At 41.8% G+C, this 21,328-nt stretch overlaps 3 protein-coding genes across 7 annotated transcripts in view; all 3 read left to right on the top strand.

Annotated features, from left to right (window-relative positions):
• The window catches only part of grm2a (glutamate receptor, metabotropic 2a), a 32,635-nt gene extending 20,586 nt beyond the window's left edge, over positions 1-12,049 (top strand). For 2 of the 3 annotated variants that reach the window (XM_034586028.1, XM_034586027.1), the window contains exons 3-6: positions 3,636-4,473; positions 5,802-6,865; positions 10,928-11,105; positions 11,605-12,049. In XM_034586028.1, coding sequence (XP_034441919.1) covers positions 3,636-4,473; positions 5,802-6,865; positions 10,928-11,105; positions 11,605-11,678 — 2,154 coding nt within the window. In that variant the 3' untranslated portion in view covers positions 11,679-12,049. Of the gene's footprint in view, positions 1-3,635; positions 4,474-5,801; positions 6,866-10,927; positions 11,106-11,250; positions 11,560-11,604 lie in introns of those variants that run through there. The other variant, XM_034586029.1, reaches the window with a different exon arrangement.
• Positions 1-21,328, top strand: part of LOC117761837 (olfactory receptor class A-like protein 4) — a 946,130-nt gene that overhangs the window by 214,763 nt on the left and 710,039 nt on the right. The window lies entirely within an intron of this gene.
• parp3 (poly (ADP-ribose) polymerase family, member 3) lies at positions 14,021-20,076 on the top strand. 3 transcript variants are annotated; one of them, XM_034586067.1, is made up of 11 exons: positions 14,021-14,193; positions 14,490-14,695; positions 14,790-14,915; positions 15,255-15,419; positions 15,589-15,685; positions 16,708-16,934; positions 17,277-17,432; positions 17,574-17,660; positions 17,747-17,924; positions 18,010-18,153; positions 18,989-20,076. In XM_034586067.1, the coding sequence occupies exons 2-11, from the start codon at positions 14,495-14,497 to the stop codon at positions 19,156-19,158; spliced, it is 1,551 nt and encodes a 516-aa protein (XP_034441958.1). In that variant the 5' UTR covers positions 14,021-14,193; positions 14,490-14,494; the 3' UTR covers positions 19,159-20,076. The 3 variants fall into 3 exon arrangements, with proteins under 3 accessions (XP_034441958.1, XP_034441957.1, XP_034441956.1); XM_034586066.1 differs by having other exon boundaries at positions 14,022-14,193; positions 14,490-14,690; positions 14,788-14,915; positions 15,255-15,434; positions 15,547-15,685; XM_034586065.1 differs by having other exon boundaries at positions 14,022-14,193; positions 15,255-15,434; positions 15,547-15,685.

Raw genomic sequence — 21,328 nt, 5'->3', positions numbered from 1 at the left:
GACTTTTGTACCCATGTAGAAAAATATGACACCAACACATCCTGCTACAGAAAGTTGTAAAAGTTTAAGTATAAACTTCCACCACGATCACACACCCACATTTAGACATTTTAGTCTTTAACAAAACCTAAAACTATGAAGCTTTTGGCAGAAGGATAGTGGCAGGGGAGCTTGTCCAAAGGTTTCTGTTAATGCAGTCTGATCAGATCATAGAATTTAAAGAGGTCTTCACAAAATTCTTGTTGCTGTGCACTAACATAATCAGCCTGTTCTCAGGGGGGCCTCTATAGGCAACTGCCTGCTTGTCAATACCCTGTTGAAATGGAGCAGGTTAGATGGACTGTTCATCGAGGTTTCATTTGTAAGTGAGAGTTTTTGTTGCCTTGTCCTTCCACCAAATAACAAAAACAAACTTTCATCAGCCATGTCAATGCACCTCCATGTGTTCAGTGCCTTCTTTGTCTAATAAGACCACGGTCCCAATGTCACTATCCTTGAGATGAACAATAAATATCTATCTCAGCATTTTTATTTAAGTAGATATTAACTTCCAACTAACTAAATTCAAATATCGTGATCGAGCAATCAACATCTGTCTCACTGATCCTCGTCAAGTGTGTCAGAATGTATGTGTTTTTTGCACAGATTTTCGATTTTGTATCAGGGTTGAATGTCCTTGATGTAATATGTAAAGATATGTATGGCTGTAATCAGAAATGTTTACTGGAGATACTTTCGTGTAGCACTCCGCAAATGTGCTATTATATAATAATATTAGTTATATAATAATAATAATAATGAATTTATTACCACTGTAGTCAGGGATTTCCCTCCTTCACAAAGGTAGAATGTCCCTCCTTCATAATTTCACTAATTTAAAACAGCATTTATGATGCATTTAGTGTCTGGATTCAAACATTATTAGTCAGTCAACATGGATAACATTCTCATAGTTTCTATAGTCATAATGTGATTATTTTTCGTATATGGAGGGAATTACTGGTTCAGCAACATATTCAGCTGAGGTCTTCTTTTAGACTGGAGATTCGACTGACTGCTTTGTTACATGATATATTTGTCGGGGGTTGAAAGAGAAGAACTGTCCACAAATATCAAAGGAACCGTACATATTTTGTTTTGAAAAGTATTCATGTAAGGGAATTATGTGATGAGAATTCAGTGATGTGAAAAAGATTCATCAGATAGTGTTGTTTTTGTGTCACATGCCACTTTAGATCATCCTCCTTCCTCCGAGAACAAGCCCACTGCTGCCAGCTGTTCCACCACATGTTGAGGAGGGCTGTCAGTGTGGTTTAAGGAGAGGGACGAGTCTATGTAGAAAATGGGATGGTTTAGCCTCTGTGCATAAGCAGGACTTCTACAGCTGACCTGGCTCTCTCTGGAGAAACCAACCTTTGAACTGATATGAAATGCTCACTCATGTGTTCCAGCAATCCAGATTCTCATCCCAGTTTTTTCAGTCGCCATCCTGCTCATGAGTCAGAAATAGCTGTAATGTTGAACCGGTAAATGAGTTCAACTCTGCCTCTATGTGACATCGTCCGGTTGAGTCTGGTCGCTCTGGATCGAAGGCTCCATTTACTTTTTCTGTGTGGGAGACGTTCACACTCTCATTAATTCCAATAAATCTAGTGGTGTGGAAACGACTGACATCAGCTCATTTAATATTCATCCCTCTGATCCTGCAAAAATAAGAAGGATCCCATTATTAAAATCCACCGAGGCACATCGCACTAGATTTACTGTAATGTCTCAGTGTAGTGACTCGTTCATCAGTGAGGATACTCTGATCAATAACTATCATGTGTTTCCTACTCTGTACTGATGTTTATGGTTTGTATATGTCGACTGTAAATTTAGTGACCGATACATCTGCAGTATTCAAACGGCTGCAGTAAAGAAACCTTTCAATTTCCCCATACAGGCCATTTACTCTATATGTAATATTTGGCTGATGTAGATACATTTTATTTGTTATCCAATTACTGCTATCGTAAAGTTTTATTTTAAAGTTCAGTTTAAAGTGTAGCAGTGCTGACGTTATCTTAATTACACCTACAACGTGTCTGTTAGTAATTCCATTTGTGTGATCCATCCATCCATCCGTCCATCCATCCATCCATCCATCCATCCATCCATCCATCCATCCATCCTTCCATCCATCCATCCATCCATCCATCCATCCATCCATCCATCCATCCATCCGTCCATCCATCCATCCGTCCATCCATCCATCCGTCCATCCATCCATCCGTCCATCCATCCTTCCACCCCTATCTGCATGTATTTGCACTGTGGGAGGAAGATGGCGTGCTCAAAGAAAACTTACATGTAGAGAACTTGTATACACAGAAACACATAAAGAGCCCCTGCCAAACTGTTGATATATTACAAAATTATAGAATTTTGTTTTTATATTGGTATTTCAAATCTATACTGAAGCCCAAAACTGACAAGATTTCTGATTGTTTAAATCATCGATCGTCCTGATAATATTTTCTTGGAAAGGTTTGAGGCTGTTTGTCATTTTTAGACAGGCAGTCCTCTGCAACAACAGCATCAGAATATTTCCAAGCAATCCTTGGTGATAACAGCAGGACATTCTTTTAGGTCATTTGAGAAAAGATTGAGATGTAATTCTCTCATATTTCTCTACAGTTTTGGATAAAGTGCATTGTTCTGAACTGTTTCTAATCTGCAACAGATTAGTCACAATATGACAATATAGGAATTCAGGACTCGGAGTGGATGCATTTGAATATGAATTCTTCTCTCTGACTTTCTAAGGAATGACTCATTGGCATTCAAGATGCTGTGCCATCAGTGTGCCGGTTTGAGAGCTGGCATTAAAGTCAACCAGATTTATGTTGGCATTCTTTTGACTGATCCGAGCGGCTCCCCTTAGGCTTCCACAGAAGTGCCTGAAGCAAAAGCAAGTCAGTTGCTGCTTCTACACGCTGCACGCAGTGTCACGACACCGAAGAAACCTACTGAACAGAAAATGCAAAGTTTTGAGATTCTTTTGTTCTTATTCTTCCTTTCAGTCCCCCGATCCCTGTCCTCCACCGCTCTGTCTCTATCCACTTCCCTCTTCTCTGCAAAGCTGAGCCAGAACTTCATGAAAATTGGCTCATTTTTCTGGTTCAGTGAAGTCTCTCACCGTGGAGTCTGTGGCTGACACCTGTAGATAACTCAGTCGTCTGCTGCACATATTTTTGGGTGGTTTTGTTGACAGATGAGAAAAGATGACGGAGTTGCACATTTGCAAAATGCAGGATCTCAGCGCTCAGTTAGCTGGAGAGTGATGTTGTAAAAGGCCCAGCAGGGATCGGTGAAGAAATGATAATGAGATGAGACTAATTGCATCTGCAGGGGAATAAACATGTAGTGAAGCCAATTTTCATTAATTTATTTAATGATAGGCAGTTAAAACGATTCCCACAGTAGCCAGGTGTATGTTTCTGTGTGAACCGTAAGGAGCTCATTACCAGGATTTCTAATAATACATCATAATAGTGTAAATACAGTGTTACCCTTGATGAAGGTTTACTGTCATTTTATTTAGGCTGATTCCAATAACAAACATAACTATTCTGATGTCGTTCCCGTTCCAGGTGGCCAACCTGCTGCGACTCTTCCAAATCCCTCAGATCAGCTACGCCTCCACCAGCGCCAAGCTCAGCGACAAGACCCGCTACGACTTCTTCGCCCGCACCGTGCCCCCTGACTTCTACCAGGCCAAGGCCATGGCGGAGATCCTGCGTTACTTCAACTGGACCTACGTATCTACAGTGGCGTCAGAAGGGGACTATGGCGAGACTGGAATCGACGCCTTCCAGCAGGAGGCTCGGGCCCACCAGATCTGCATCGCCACTTCGGCCAAGGTCAGCCGCTCCATGAGCCGCTGGAGTTACGAGAACGTAATCCGCTCCCTGCAGCAGAAATCCAACGCCAAGGTGGTCATCCTGTTCACGCGCAGCGAAGACGCCCGTGAGCTGCTGGTGGCGGCCAACCGCATGAACGTCAGCTTCACCTGGGTGGCGAGCGATGGCTGGGGCGCACAGGAGAGCGTGGTGAGGGGGAGTGAGGCGGTGGCCGATGGGGCCTTCACCATTGAGCTGGCCTCGTATCCAATCCCTCAGTTCAACCACTACTTCACCGGCCTGCACCCGTACAACAACACCCGGAATCCCTGGTTCAGAGAGTTCTGGGAAAACCAGTTCCAGTGCAGCCTCCATGATCTGGGCTGTGGGAAGCACTCACTCCGCGAGGTTCCGTTTCAGCCAGAATCCAAGATCATGTTTGTGGTGAATGCCATCTATGCAATGGCCACTGCCTTACATAACATGAGGCAGGCCTTATGCCCCAACTCCACCAAAGTGTGTGAAGCTCTCAAACCTGGCAACGGCAGAAAGTTCTACAGGGACTACATTCTCAAGGTCAAGTTTGAAGGTGAGTAAAATCCTGATAATGTTAATGGAGGGCTGCTTAAAAGTTAAGAATTTTTTTCAGGATGTCTAGTTGCTCTTTTTGTCATTACTCCCTCCACCATATAAACATCCCTTCTTCCCTCTGCGAGCGCTGTATGCTGCCAAAACATGTACATCACTTTATCGTCGTTCCAATTTTTTCAAGAGTTGAATTAGTGTGGTAACAAGTGTTTATACACTGCAGCTCGAGATAAACCCTGTAATGATTCAATTTGCAGATATGAATCCGTCTCTGCCCCCTCATATTCTGAGGCTCATTCATGTGTATTAATAGAGAGACAGGGTGTTTCTGTTTGAACACTGCAGATAGTACATTAAAACATCATCTCTGCTCTGTGAGAGTCTCCACAAAGAAGGTTTCCTGCTGTAGCACATTTTGTGTAACAACATTTGCATCGATACATCCTCACATCATAGATCCACCAATTTCGAATTCTCACTTTCATAAAGCTGAATGGTCCTTATTCTATCCCTTTTTTATTGATAAGTAGATGGAGCCATGCTACTGTAGAATGATTTAATAAACATATTTTTACTACTCAGGGACTTAACATTGAACTAGGGGCCTGTAGATGAACCACTCCCTGCAGGCAATTCAACACCCCAAGGAGACAAATACACAACAGGGCTCTAAATTAAACTAACTATTTTGATTATAGATTAATTTAATAATTATATATATTTTTTCTCTGCTGTGTCACAGTAAATTCAATAGGTCTATCTTTATAGACTGTGTATTACAATACAAGCAAATCTGATAATGTCACCCTGAACTGTGGGACGTAATAATATGGACATTTTTACTGTTTTGAAATTAAATAACCGTGAGATTTATCAGTAATGAAAATAATTATTATCTGCATTTAGGTGACTTTTAAAAATTTTAATTGGTGCTTTATTTTAACCTTGACTTTTATGTGGGAATTTGACTTTATATAAAGTACCGTCTGTCTGTAACTCCCATCAGTGTTCAACCCATGGAACCTTTCATCAAAGTGACTGCTTCCATTGTGCCGGCTGTATTGACAATTTTCAGCGGTGACTTGTCACAGTCAGTGTTCAGTGTCGTCCGAGAGACAAATGAAATGTCAGCAGAGAGACATAAATAAACAAAGAGATAAATTCAATATGAGACTGTCCAACCAGAAGAAAACATGCTCTGTGGGATATGTGTTCCCGGTGTAAAGTCCACAGTCTTTGTGCTTTCACTTTAGGTTTTTACACCATTGTTGTGCTCGACATTTCAACACTATATTTTCTAACACTCTCTCTTCTCCTCTTCCCCTTCAGCACCGTTTCGACCCCCCGACACAGAGAATTTAGTCCTCTTTGATGCCTTCGGGGACAGCCTCGGCCGTTACAACATTTTCCACTATCACAAAGACGGTGGTCGCTACGTCTACCAGAAGGTCGGCTACTGGGCCCAGAGCCTGACCCTGAACACCACCCTGATTCCGTGGCCTGGCCAGGTTGCCCCCACCTCCCAGTGTAGTGACCCCTGCAGGAAGAATGAGGTGAAGAGCATGCAGCCTGGAGATGTGTGCTGCTGGATCTGCATCCCCTGTCAGCCATACCAGTACTTGCAGGATGAGTTCACCTGTGCCGACTGCAGCTTTGGACAGTGGCCGCTGGGCAACCTGACAGGCTGCTACGATCTGCCCGAGGAGTACATCCGCTGGGAAGATGCCTGGGCCATTGGGCCCGTCACCATTTCCTGTCTAGGAATGATGTGCACGCTCTTCGTCACCGGCCTCTTCCTCAAACACAATGAGACGCCCGTGGTGAAGGCCAGTGGACGAGAGCTCTCCTACATTCTGCTGCTGGGAGTCCTGATGTGTTATACCATGACCTTCATCTACATTGCCAAACCCTCCACAGCAGTGTGCACGCTGCGCCGGCTGGGCCTGGGCACCTCCTTTGCCGTGTGCTACTCGGCCCTCTTGACCAAGACCAATCGCATCGCTCGGATCTTCAGCGGGGTGAAGGACGGAGCGCAGCGGCCTCGATTCATCAGCCCGGCCTCCCAGGTGGCCATCTGCGGTGCTCTGATCTCCTGCCAGCTGATAGTGGTGGTGGTCTGGCTGTTGCTGGAGACCCCGGGGGTGAGAAAGGAAGTGAGCCCGGAGAGGAGAGACGTGGTCACCCTCAAGTGTAACAGCAAGGACTCCAGTATGCTTATGTCCCTCACCTACAACTGCATCCTCATCATCCTGTGCACGGTCTACGCCTTCAAGACCCGCAAATGCCCCGAGAACTTCAACGAGGCCAAGTTCATCGGGTTCACCATGTACACCACCTGCATCATCTGGTTGGCGTTCCAGCCCATTTTCTACGTTACTGCCAGCGACTACAGGGTGAGTCAAGTGAGGTTATAATTCATGGCCCTGTGCATGCAGTCCCTAATGGAAGGTGGTCCTTGTTTCGCCTGTTAATGAAATGTTCCCGTGTTCTTCTCTAATTTAAAGATGGCTTTTGTTTCCTGTAATCTGAGCAGAGTACATCGAATTTTGATTTTATATGCATGAAATCATGATCTAATGTCAGCTGGTATTGATTCAGCTGTCAGCCGTGCCTGTCTTGCCTGTGGCTCTTAGGAATATATATTTTTTATTACTGAGTAGCTTAAATTCTTCACAATCAGTGAACCTGTACTTATCATGTGCCGTGCAACTTCGACTTATTGTACCTGTAAAGAGTAGATTATAAAATGTGGATGGTGAAGCCAGTGTAAAGCCAGCCAAAGTGTAACAGGGTTTTCTTAGTCTTACCACAACAAAATCCCACTTCTTGTAGTGGTAGAACTAAAGCAGTGGGTTAATCCAAATCTAGGTTTTCTACAAACCAAACATACATTTCAACAATTGAAAATGGATGAAAGACAGAGCAGTTTCCTCACATCCGTCAATCCATCCATCGTCTTCCCGCTCTGGGTCGCAGAGAGGTGGGAGCCAGCGAATCAAAGGACCAACACACAGAGACAAACTAATCCCCCTCACTTTCACACCTACGGACAATTTCAAGTCTCAGATTAACCGCACCCCAATCCTCATGTCTCTGGACTGAGCCAGAGAACCTGCAGAAAACCCACACGGGGACAACATGCAAACTCCGGACAGAAAGACCCAGGCCAAGCTGGGAATTGAACCATGGACCTTCCTGCTGCAGTGACGTCACAATATTATTCCAACCTCAGAATCTCCACCACTTAATCTAATTCTGGAGATTAACAAAAAAAAGTTTTTAACTCTTCCGTCAAAAACAATGCCTCTAATTAAAAGTGAAAATCCACCTCGGACAATGATTCGCTCACCTCAACTCACCTCGAGTACATACGAGGAATAAAACTTTACTGGAGGGTCTCTACTGTATCTTTTCAGACAGACACACAGACATGACGCTGCATTCTGATTGGATGCCGATGGTCATCTGTAGTCACAAGAACATACACTGCATTGATAGAAACTCAGGGTGGCCTGAGTCATGGGGGTTTGTCCCTCTGGGGTCCGGGCAGTGTGCGGTGAGAGACGGAGGCAGAAGGGAGAAGCTGACAGAGGGATCCCCTGACACATCGGCTCCTGCAGAAACACGGAGGAGACAGACGAAGACCACGAGCGCTGAAAGAGAACTGCACGTCCCTGTGTGTCCCAGAGTGTAGCTGTGTGGAATGGACTGTGAAAGACTGGGATGCTGTGTCCCAGCTGTGCCCTCTGTCCTGGGACTGCAGCGAGGCTCAGAGGAACCCTCCCTCCAGGCCCTCCAGGCTGCGCGGGGGAAATTCACAGCCAGAGTGGGCTCATCAGATAGACACAAAACTCCCCCTTTGACCGATAAATAATTACTGAAGCAAACACGTTGGCTCTAATTTTCAGGAACATATCACTTGTCGTCTCCCGCTTTTGTGCCACTTTTGTTGTCACAGCCTGATGTAATATCTAGAGTTAGGGTTCAAAACGCAGCAGCCTAAGCTGGTCAGTAAAAGTTCAAATTGGGGCAATACAAAAATAATGGAAGTACCTACCACTCAGAAGAGGCATTGATTTTTATCCAATGTCCTGGTTTTGTATTTTCCTCCCAAAGTAGTTGAGGAGAGCTGAGATGATTTTCTTAGCACTTTTGTTTGCCCCAATACAATTTACTGATATATAGGTAAAAATAATAAATTAGGTTAGTTACGATAAGTGCTTACGTAATAAAAGTGTAAAAACGCACGATATACAATTTTAGCGTTTGGGGTTCGGCTGAATGAAATACCCAGATTCGACTGTCATCCATCACGAAGTGTTAAGGCAGATTAAACACAATCTACTGAGCCATGGGTAACACATTTGATTATGGTATGAAATATTGAGGATGTCCTACATTTGCCACATATGCCAGTGCTGGTCATCTCATCTCAGCAGCAAACACAACTGATTAAACAGCGACCGCAGCCAAAAGTCACAGCGCGTCCATGAAATCACTGAAGATTACTGTTGAGAAAATGATATCTGTCTTAAAATGGACCAGTGAAGCTTGTTTGACTTGAATTAAATCAGTTCAGATGTTTGTTTTTTCTTATTGCATTTGGACATTGTACAACCATCAGCTCTTATATTAGCATGAACAGCCTCAACCAATGAGTTGAAGCATAATAGAATAGAAAAGAAGTGCGTGAATACAGAGTCTGCAGCCCTTTGAGGAAACACAGGAATAAATCCAGCAACGCAGCACTGGTGGAGGAAACACAATAACAGCATTACTTTATATAGAACAGCTGATGAAGCCGGTGGGGGTTGGGATATTTTCCACAATAATGCACATTAAAGCAACTCGTGTGTATAAGCACAGTCAGTTAAAAACAACTTTGAAGTCACTCACTGGTCTCCATCTGTGAATTAAACTGGTGGGTTTTGTCAATTCAAGGTCCACACGTAGCTGCTTCATCCAATAAAGCTCTTCAATAAACGTGCAGCTCGCAGCCCCAATAAAAACATGGAATCTCATCTCCGCCCTGAGGTTCTCTGGAGGAATAGAGATACCTGAATGCAACAGACATTATTTATAGCTGAGGCAGCAGTGCTTTATTTGTGAAATAAAATAATACATTGTAAGGCCAAACACAATGAAGACAACGGTGAGATGAGCAGAAACCAGATGAGGCCGTGCTCCACATCCTGATCTCCACACATATGCACAAGACCCCTGAAAAAAAAGCAAAATCTTGTGAATTATTAAAAGAACTTAACAGGTCCGTGGTTTTATTCCAAACAATTTCTGAATTAATTCGAAGACATTTGGCCTCTGGTCACTTTGATATTGCTCAAATTATTATTATGAATAAAATGTCTCTTTGCCTCTGTGGGTTACCCTGACACTTTGTATATAAATATGTAGCTCAGGAAATACAGCAAAGAAAAATAGTACATTTTGTGACTTTACATCTCGAACAGGACGTGAGTGCATCAATGTGTGTGAACTGCATTTCAGAGGTGGCATAAGTCGAATCCTTTATACGCTGCAAAGTACAATATACCTCAATATACAGAAATTCACACATGGTACCTTAGGACATATCCTATAGTTTATGTGATATATAAACATATATAAATTATTCAGAGATATTTTCTCAATTAGTCCCTATCTTAATATAATTTTTTATCATGTGATTATTGCAATAATTGTTAATAATGTACCATGAGAGAATAAGACATGGAGAAAACATTTATGTAAGGTGATTAAATGTTATTTAGTTAATAAAATTGGGAGGATAATGGCTGATGCTAATCTGCTATTACCTCGTTATCTCTGCTGGAGAACAGTTTGCGTGCTGTGCAATATTTGGTGCCCACGTTATTTTTAATACCAACATTAGCATTCGGGTTGATGACCTGCTGTGCCTTGTGAAAATGAAACGCCCGAAAAAAAAAAAAGAAAAAGAAAGAAGGCTGTGAGAGGGCTGGAAATGATGGAGCAGACTGATGACACATAGCAAGATGTGGGCAGGGTGAGGGGAAGAGGAATGGAGGGTTGAGCGCTTGATTGACAAGCAAATAAACAGATCGCTTAACACCTCTCTTCAGCAGCCGCGGCTCTATATCATCCTCCTTCCTCCTCTGTTGCACCTGGTTGTGAGTCTGAATCCGAGAAGACGTCCTTATTGTCCTCGTTCCTTGTCTGACTCATGAGCCCCTGTGCTTCTTATTAGAATGAATATTCTTAGAATGAACATCAAAAAGATCCTCAGCAACGTGTCAGTGCTCTCTGAGCCATATCAGCTCCATGGTTGCACATTAAAAAAAACATTTTTAACACCAATAAATGTCACTTAAAGTATCGACATCAATTAACACTGGGTCTTGAGCTGTGTTGGGATATTAACAATTCTTGTTAAAAGTGACTTCATCACCTCTCTCCTCCTCCTCCTCCTCCTCCTCCAGGTGCAGACCACCACCATGTGCATCTCTGTCAGTCTGAGCGGCTCGGTGGTGCTGGGCTGCCTCTTCGCTCCCAAGGTCCACATCATCCTGTTCCAGCCGCAGAAGAATGTCAGCACCCTCAGGGTGGCCACCACCCGCTTCAGCGTCACCACTGGCCCAGGCTCCAGTTTCTCTCAAGGTGCCACACAAAACTCAAATCAGAATAAACATCAAGTCACATGAAATATGATGATATTACATTATCATAGCTACTGTATCACTAGACGAGCCCCCCCACCGGTCAGCCACTAACACTGGCTGTTGTATTTCCTTTTCTTTTTCAGACTCATGATCATTCATTTCTCCACCACAGGAAATAATGACCCTGTTATTTCTATAAATTAGGGAGGAAGACGTGTTATTTAAGGACACCGCACAGCCACAATAGCTTCTGGATAATTAATGGAAAATGTGATGTTTCACACATGCACACTTAACTGCATAGCATCCGATTTCCCACTTTATTTTACATAATTTATTCCTTGATTATCATACTGCTAATTCATCTGTGAGCACGTGGTCCTCTGGGCCAGCAGCTCAGTGCAGCAGCTCAGAGGCTAAAGGTATGCTAGTGATATATATTCAGTTTTCTGTGTTGTTAGTCTAAAAGAACACAACCTTCTATGTGTGTTTTGCAGCATCAGCCTCCAATGTTGTCCCAACAGTGTGTAACGGACGTGAGGTGGTGGACTCCACGACGTCGTCCTTGTGAAGACGGACTGACTTCCTTTGCCAAGCATTGTAAACAGAGTTATTTAATCACTAGTCCTGAATCAGGTGTCTCAGATATTAAAGAGGTCACACAGACGACCGTCCTGACTTAGTTGTCCTCAAAGTGCTGTGAGTACAATGTCCCGGTTATTTCATTCTGTTCTTTGACTCGTAGCGATTTTTAAATGAGATGCCAATTAAGTCGCGTGTAGCCCTTCTTTTTATGGACAAATTCTACTTGCAACAATGAGGTAAATTATAGTAAATCTGTTAAATGTAATATATACGAGACGTTTTTAATGTAGATTTTGGTGAACGAGTTTGTGCTTTCTTGTAATTTATGTAAATAAAATGTGTTTTTTATTAATACTATAATGAGCTGATGGGTCCGACTACCTCTGTCCACATGATCATGATATGAATATTCCAGCAGACAATATATGCAAAACTACTTTGAAGCCTTTCATTTTTCACCTTTGCCTGCTGCTGCATATTAATGACATACATTATATACAGTGCTTTTCTACGGTGGCCGAAAGAGAGCTCAACACACTGCAAATTAAGAAAACAACTTGATGACACAACGCATGCAAATGCAGAAACGTGCTGCAAATTTTCGAAAAACGAAAGACGGAAATGTTTCCAATGCTTTGTGAAGTCGAGTAGCAGACTTCAATAACCTCACAGAGCATTGAACATGTTGTGACGTTTTGCAGTGCGTTTCTATATTTGCATGTGTTGTTACTTTTTGCATTGTGTTTTCTTAATTTGCAGTGCGTTGAGCTCTCTCTCTGCCACCTACTTACCTACCTACTTACTTTTCAGCCTATGGGGCAGAGCAGTTTGTCCCTTGCTCTTCTTCTGGCACACAGGTGTGACAGAGCCGCCATTCAACGTGTTCAAGGTGGTTGTTGTCAGGTTCAGTGTCTCGCTCAAACACGCTTCCACATGTGGATAAAAGTAACCATGTGTTCCAACATCAACCCATCAACCTCCTGAGTCCTAAAAGGAAGCATCGTAAACTCAAGGCAGCAGCGAAATATTTCAAATTCTGGCAGTCAAATTACTTTTAATTTAAAATATACCATCACATTAAATTATTCAAATTTTAATTCAGCTTGGGTTTAAAATCTGTGCGGTTAAATATTTCATCAGCTGTCGAAGGTTTATCAGCCTCAATCCGCTCCATCTGCCAAGACCAAACAGCCTCTACATGGAAATTACCAGCACAAATATCATCATCTGCTGATGTGGGATAAAATCCACCAAAGTTGCTCAAGGAATACACTAAGCAGCCCCCTGTGTGCACGAGGCAGATGATGCAGACCCAGAGAGTGTCCGTGATTTAACACTGCCATCTTGTGTCCACATTCTTTGATCTTATATTGCACGCTGCCACATGAATGCTGCCCTGAGTTGAGCCGGAAGTACCGCACCTCAAGAAAAGTCTTATTCAATCAGATCTGCTCAGAGGCGCTCATCAAATGTTACGATTTTAAAAAGCTCCAGCATGAACTGCAACAAGTTGTAGATGTGATAGTTAGAGCAGGAATATCATGTTGTTTGTAAAGGTTAAAGAAAGGGTGAGAAAACACATTATTGTCTTTGGGCAAAATCTCGGTCCAGCAAGCGTTACTTTGGTTACCTGGGTTAGTGACATGAGTGATAGCTGCAAGACAAATCTGCAATGTGCACACACACACACACACACACACACACACACACACACACACACACACACACACACACACACACACACACACACACCACACACACACACAATCCTTACAATCCTCCTATCCTCACTAGGACTTCCACTCATTGTGGACAGCCTAATAAAAACCTTGACCCCAGCCCACAGTTCACATCTCACTCATAACCTTGTATAAGTAACAGAGATTTACTGTTTTCTTGAAAGTACAGTACGGTACGTGCAGTAAATTCAAAACTGAGAACCTACATACTGTTTGTAAAATGAAGATTTCGGTTTAACAAAAATCTGGATCTAATCAATTGAAATATGGGTTCATAAGGGGACTGTTGGGCCTTGGCGGAGGTATGAACTCTACTGAGTGTCGTTCTGGTTATCAATAGACTCATTCAGTGTCGCCAGTCGCTCTTCACTTCAGTCTTTGATTGCAGACATTGACTGTGTCTGTTTCCCAGTTCATATCATTACTGTGAGCAAACCATGGGTGGAGGCCTCCTTTGGTAACATCAGGGGGGGCGGCACCTCCACAGGTAGGACGGCAGGTGGCGCTGTTGCTGTGCAGCTCTGCAAGACTCCAGTCCAGCAGCAGCAGTAGGAGGAGGAGCAGAGGACTGAGCTGAGCTCCTCCTCTTCCTCTCACTGTAAACTGACTGTAAACTTCCCGACAATCCCATCAGCTGGACTCTGTGTTTCTGCTGCAGCTGCAAAGAGGAGTCGCTGTGTGTGTCTTTATCTCTCTCTCACGCACACACACGGACACACACACACGGACACGGACACTTACACAGTACTTGATGCTATAAAGGTGAGTTTCCAGCTGCTTATTTACATTCATTTCCTCTCTGTGATAAAACAGGAGAAGGCGGAAGCTACAGGACACGTTGACTTTTTCCAAACCTCTTTAAAAACTACTAACGTTGCATAGTGCTGAGTTGCTGTCACTCTTTAATCAACTGTAAATACTAAGTTAGGACACGCACAGAGGATCCGCTCCAGTGTTAGAGATGCAAGGAGGGGGGGGCCTGCAGGCAAACTGAGGGCATGTCTGAGCTTGTCCAGGCCCAGTGCACAGGCCAACATGACCAGTGTGTCTGTCATCAGGGAGCATGGCACCGAAGAGACGAGCTGCTGCTGCTGCTGCTGCCAGGGGGAAAGGCAAGAGGGTCAAGAAGGAGCCGGAGACCCCGGAGACCCCGAAGCCCAAAGATGCCTTCACCTCAGCCAAAGAGGCCCTGCTGGCTGCAGGGCCACAGGTGAAGAGCAGCAGGAGGATGGATGAGCACTGCTCAGTGTCTGGATCTGCAGAGGCAAGTCAAGATGCATCTTGATTATCTGGATTAACCCACTCTTTGTAAGGTTAATGACATGTTCCAACATGCTGAGATCTGTTCTTCTCTCCAGGTTCACGAGGACTACGACTGCATGCTGAACCAGACCAACGTTGGACATAACAATAACAAGTTTTATGTCATTCAAGTTATTAAAGCAAACAAAAAATATCATACGTGGAACAGATGGGGTCGAGTGGTAAGTTCCTTCCTGATTTACTTTATTTATTTCGATTTTTAGGTGTCCTGCAAACATCTGTTTTCCTTCCATTTGCATGTTCCAAAGTGATCATTTATTATTACAATTTACTGTGGGGATAATTAGAGCTCGACTGATTTATCAGTATTTATCTATATATATATATATATATATATATATATATATATATTGGCGGATATATCAGTATCCGAAATTCTTTTCTCCCCAATATCGATATTGGCATTAACCTCCACAAAAACCTGTATATCTGTGGGGCTTCATTATTAATGTATGAATGAGTTGCTTCTGATTGCCTCATCTGTCCAAATCTAAATTCAGGGGGAGGTGGGACAATCCAAACTGAACACCTTTGACAAGCCTGAGAACGCCGTCAAAGACTTTGAGAAAAAGTTCAAGGACAAGACGAAGAACAACTGGAGTGATCACACGAACTTTGTGTCTCACCCTGGGAAGTACACTCTGATTGAGGTGGATGGAGAGCAGGATGCTGAGGTGATGGTAGGTGCATCTTTGGACATTAAGCATGACATTTTAAACAGATATTTGAAAGCTTTGCAGGTCTGGTAAGTTGACTTCATCTCACTGGGTGTATTGTTTTTTGCTACTGCAGGTGGACAGCGTGGATGGAAACTCAGTCAAAGTCGTTAAAAACGTTCTCCCCTGCACACTTGACACAGAAACAAAAGACCTCATCGAGCTCATTTTCAGTAATGACATGTTCAAGGAGGCGATGGAATGCATGAACTTAGGTGGGTGTGTTTCTCTCAACCCACCCTTTATACAAACAGGCTCATCTAGACTGTGTGTGTTCTGTATTCTTGTCGGGTAATGTTCCTGTAAGACGCTGTTGGGGAGGGGTTGATCTCTTAGCTTCACTTGCAGTACTGCTCAGAAAAGTAAGAAACTCTGAGATTGCCGAGTGAAGCAGTAAATGATTGATCCAATGTGTCAAAGGGTGAAGTCGGCGTTTACACAACACGTCTCTTTATCTCAGCATTTTGATCGGTCTGAGGATCTGATCAGTGTGTTGGACTTTGCTAACCCAGTTGTTGGAGGTTATGTTTCCACCCCTGTCCATAGGTTTGATTGTCTGCAGGATTAATCAAAAACTACTGAACAGATTTCCATGATACTTGGTGGAAGGGAAGAATTTTGGTGGGGATTCAGATCAGAGGCAAAACCAGAAATTTTCTTTTCACCTTCTTTAACATTGCGAGATAGTTTGTGTTTTTCAAATAATACAGAGATTCTGTGGGAAAACAATCGGGCATATTTAGACGACTGATATCTATGAGTGCAGCCTTCCATTCATTTTCCAGCAGGATTATGCAAAAACTGATTGCCACAAAATGTGAAGGATAGCACATAGTATACGGACAAAGGGGCGGGGTCGAGGACTTTTTTTCCCCACTTTCTTTAACATTATGAGATAGTGTGTTTATTTCCCATTTTCACAGATTTCTCAGGGAATAATTCATGGATCTTAATGAAAAAAAACAGGCATAGTTAGGGGGCTGATCTTTATGAGTTTGTTTAATTTGGTGCAGCTTGAGTGAATTTAAGTGGATGGTTGGGCCTTGGTGGAGATATGTGCTTCACTTTATACCATTCTAGTTACGTGTTTTTTCTAACCTGTGGAAGTTTTCGAAGAAACACATTAAAATGCAAAATAACACACCAAATGAGATCAATTTTCAAAGATAACATACAATAACTGTTCTGGTTGATGTTAATAATTGTGTGTGTGTGTGTGTGTCTGGCTGTTGTACAGACATCAAGAAAATGCCTCTTGGAAAGCTCAGTAAGGTGCAGATCGCAAAGGGCTTTGATGTGTTGGAGGAAATCGAGGCAGCCATGAGCAAAAAAACCCCGCCCGCAGCCCGCCTGGAAGAACTTTCCTCCAAGTTCTTCACCACGATCCCACACAACTTTGGCCGGAACAGACCACCAACCATCGCATCTAAAGACATAGTGGAGCAGAAGAAAGAGATGCTCATGGTTAGATCTTTTTCTTTTAGATTACATGTTGCAACGAAAGTGGTCTTTCACTGTGAGAGCAGGGTGCCTTGATTTCACGTTCAGACTTTGTAAAGCTCTCACTCAAAACCCTGCGCTTGCACTCAAATAAACCCTGAATTCGACTGAATTGTTGCACATAAAATCCAAGAGCTGAAGAAAAAGTCAGAGAGCAGACGTTTCACTACAGAAGCAGCGTTTTGAATGAGTGCATTACAAAATCTCAACGTGAAATCAAAATGTCCTGCTCTCAAGCTGAAAAAAACCCCAATTTCTTTGAGTGATGTTTTGTCGGTGCTGAAGTCGCTCTCCTTTTACCAACAGGTGCTGGCGGACATCGAGCTTGCCCAGACTCTGAAGTCAGAGACAGAGAAGGCTCAGGATGAGATGATAGAGACAGTTCCTCACCCTCTCGACCAAGACTACACTTCTCTTAAATGCAAGCTCACGTTAATGGAGAAGGATACGGAAACTTTCAAGGTACTGCGTCACATAATAAGGTTCATTTAAAAGAACCTCAAACTTAAATTAAAAGCTCTAGTTCTGTCATGAGTGAGTTTTGTTCATTTCCATTCATGTTGTCCTCATGTCCACCACTATTAACTTTTTTTTTTTTTAAAGATCATAGAAACTTACCTGAAAGTGACTGCAGGTGATTATGGTAAACCAAAAATTATGGACGTTTGGGAAGTTGATCGAGCGACAGAGGTAAGAACAACAGTCGACCTTGTTTCATCCAAGACAGAAGACTGTAATCGTCCTGTAATGGAAAACATATGTATTTCACATTACAGGGAGAGCACTTTAGTGAACATGATAGCCTAGAGAACCGCCGTCTGCTGTGGCACGGTACAAACATCGCTGTGGTGGCAGCGATCCTGAAGAGCGGTCTGAGGATTATGCCTCATTCAGGAGGCCGCGTTGGTCGTGGCATCTATTTTGCATCTGAAAACTGCAAGTCTGCAGCTTACGGTGAGGCTGGGGATTAAAGAAGTAAATTTCTATCATACTAATACTGGGGTGTTTGAAATGTTCATTTTCTGCTTTATGTCTTTAGTGCGCACCTCTAAAAACACTGGTGTGATGTTTCTGAGCGAGGTAGCCCTCGGCAAAGAGTGCACCATCACCAAAGACAACTCTTCCCTGAAGAAGGCTCCTGCAGGTTATGATAGTGTGGTGGCTCGAGGATCAGTGGAACCAGGTACAATACTTCCTTTGTTTTATTTACTCTGTAAATTCTATCTCCCTCTCAGGGTCACTGCCTGTAAACTGAGAGAGTCGCATTTCTTTTGTTTAGATATGTTCCGATACTATTTTCAGATACCTGGAGAACCAATCCCATACCAGTGTATTAAATTACTATATATGCTTGTATACTTATATAATGTATTTTAACAGCTGTATGCTACTAACCCTGTATGGAAGTGATGATTGCTGCCTTTGTATGAGAGAAAAAAAATTGTAGCTTTAACTGGGTTAAACATATACTTAGGATCGAGGGCAAATCTAAATTTGTGGGTCTATAATAATAATAATTTATTTATTTATATAGCACTTTTTAAAACAGAGTTGAAAAAGTGCTTTGACAGCAAAGCAAGAAAAATAAATAAAAACTTGAACACGTAAAAGCAGTAATAAAAATAAATAAAAGGTAAAAAGAAAACGATAAAAACACAATAACAACACAACATCGCGTGAAAGCAAGTCTATAAAAATTGGTTTTAAGAAGTGATTTAGAAGAAGCCACTGAGTCTGCGAGCCTTATCTCCTCAGGTAGGCCGTTCCAAAGCCGAGCCTATAAAATTGCGCTGTCAGCGCAGAGTTGTGGTTTTAATTTGCATAACAGTAACTCATGAGAAACATGCAGTTAATTTTAGAGATCATGTTATTTCAATAAAATTCAACTTAGCTCATTTTGTCCCTAATTTCCCACAGTGTTAGAAAAAGAAAGCACTGGAGAAGTGCTGTTTTAGATGCCGATGATCCTGCTTCATTGGTTGTTTGGTCAAGTTTTGTTTTTCTCCTGTGTTATGAAGATCCCTCTGAGGACATCTCCATCACCCTGGAGGGCAAGAAGGTTTCTGTGCCTCAGGCTAAGCCCATACCTCAGCCCCAGTTCTCAGGCAGCAACTTCAGCAACAGCGAATATCTCATCTACAAAGAGAGTCAGTGTCGCCTTCGGTATCTGCTGGAGCTGAAGATGTAGTACCAATTCAACCGGAGGAAAGAGGCAGGTCCTTCGAAAGAGAAATACTCTTCAACCTTTACATATAAGGGCCTGCTGAAAAAGCTTGGCTGTGCTATCTCCTAATCTAATATGGTTATTGTCTTTATTATTCATCAGTAGTCAATAGTCATGATGGTATTTCTCTACTACTTCCTGTGCCTTATATTTTGCACACTGTAAAACTATCCAACTTACAGGTTGACAGACTTGATCATAAACTGTAAAGCTTCACATACTGACGAACTGCATTTACTTTATCTTTTACCATGACAGAGAGGATGTCTGTATACCATTCGCCTATCGGTATATTTATCCACATCTTGACTTGTAAACATCTAAAAGTTCTCTAAATGCTGTTTTGCTTTTGTATTTCATTAAGCACCTGATGTTTTATTTCTGCATCTCACTTTAGTTCTTTGAGTAGCTTAACTCTGACATATTGTATTATTTAATCAGAGCGGAAATTAAAATATAAACCTGGTCCTCAGAAAGAAAATATCTTGGATATTTTGAAGGAATTTGCCACACACTGCACTAAAATTTAAAATTATATTATTTTATAGAATAGATATATAAATAAATATATAATAATATATATATATGGCATCCTATGCACTTAAATGTTTACAGCTGGAATAATGTTTGTGGATAACTTCGATGCACTGTTACAAATCTAAGAATCTGTTAACACTGAACACTCAAAGTGTTTCTGTAGTGTTATATAGTATAACATGTAAGTATAATGACATATTTCTTGCATAAAAGGTCTTCCAGGTACATGATGGTGGTACCACATGTCACCATGTGGTGTCAGTAGTGAGCAACTCCTTTATGAATGTAATTGCCTCAGAAATAACTTGAACCAATGATTAGTTAATAAACTAAAGTGACCCTGCAGCTTGTTGTCATCTTTTTTGTCTTTATTTAGAGCTGTAAAAACTTATCAGTTGTTTATCACTATGTTTTTATGTATATGTATATATTTTATCCTGCTGGATTACAGTAGATAAAAAATAAATATAATTTGCATGACAGTGATACTGAGCATTTTGAAAAAGATTGTGATAATAATTTGAATAAATTAAATCAAATAGATCCAAATAGAACCTTTCAGTGATGTGAAATATTTAGTAAGCCCCTTTTTATATCTACATCCTGTGAAGCAAATTGGAAATATATAACAAATGATCCTGTTTTCAGTGTCTAGTTTATCGTGTTATATGACCGACCTGGAAACAAGAGAGTATTTTTTTTAGAACATAGGACAAGATGGAGAATGTTTGCATGCTTGACAGGTCAATACCTTGGTTTAGGTTAATCAGGTTAAGTATCCATTTAGTTAGTCATTTGCAAGAAGATGTTATTCATTCGACTTGTCTTTAGTTTCAAATTTGATTTAAAATGATCTAATATGATCAGATTTTGGGAAGGTTGCATAGTAGTGTCAGTACATATAGCAGATTTAAACAGTAATGAGCTCAAGGAAACTAAAATAAAAGGCCACAATAGATAAACAAACTAATTCTATTTATTCTGATGAAGACTTTTCCAGGTGGATGACTCATGTACCCATGTATTCCTCCACTGACTAGTTTACTAATACAATACTCAGTGGTTAGATGTAGTCAGGTAAAGACCTACCTCTGGGCTCACTTTTTATTTCAGATTAAGATTTCACATACAGGCAATCTAATCAGTTTATGAAGTAGGATGCGTGTTATATTAAACTCACCACAAATCGACTGACTGTGAGTAAAATGTCCTTATTCTGGACGGTTTCTACCGTAGACATAGACTTCACATATTCATGCATCTATGTTCTGATATAATCACTATATAATGTAACCAGAGGGTCATTTCTCTGCCCAAAGCACTTACATCTTTTAAACTTAAAATGTATTTTAATGGAAATACATTTCTGTACTTTTACTGATATAGTTAGGATTCTAAATGCAGGACTTTTATTTATAAAAGAGAGTCTTCTTTTACAACGATTTGTTTGTATTGTTTTGACTCTTACTCAACTGTAAGGAATCAGAGTTCTTGGACCACATAAATAAACACAATCACCTCCATCTACAGATGGAAAATAGCATGCACATTTTTTGCGGTAAATTTTATTTTTGTGTTATTTATTTCCCACGGAGAC

Source organism: Hippoglossus hippoglossus, chromosome 5, assembly GCF_009819705.1.
Source record: "Hippoglossus hippoglossus isolate fHipHip1 chromosome 5, fHipHip1.pri, whole genome shotgun sequence".
Taxonomy (NCBI): Eukaryota; Metazoa; Chordata; class Actinopteri; order Pleuronectiformes; family Pleuronectidae; genus Hippoglossus; species Hippoglossus hippoglossus.
Note: the sequence above shows the minus strand (reverse complement) of the source record. Positions and strands in the feature narration are given on the sequence as shown.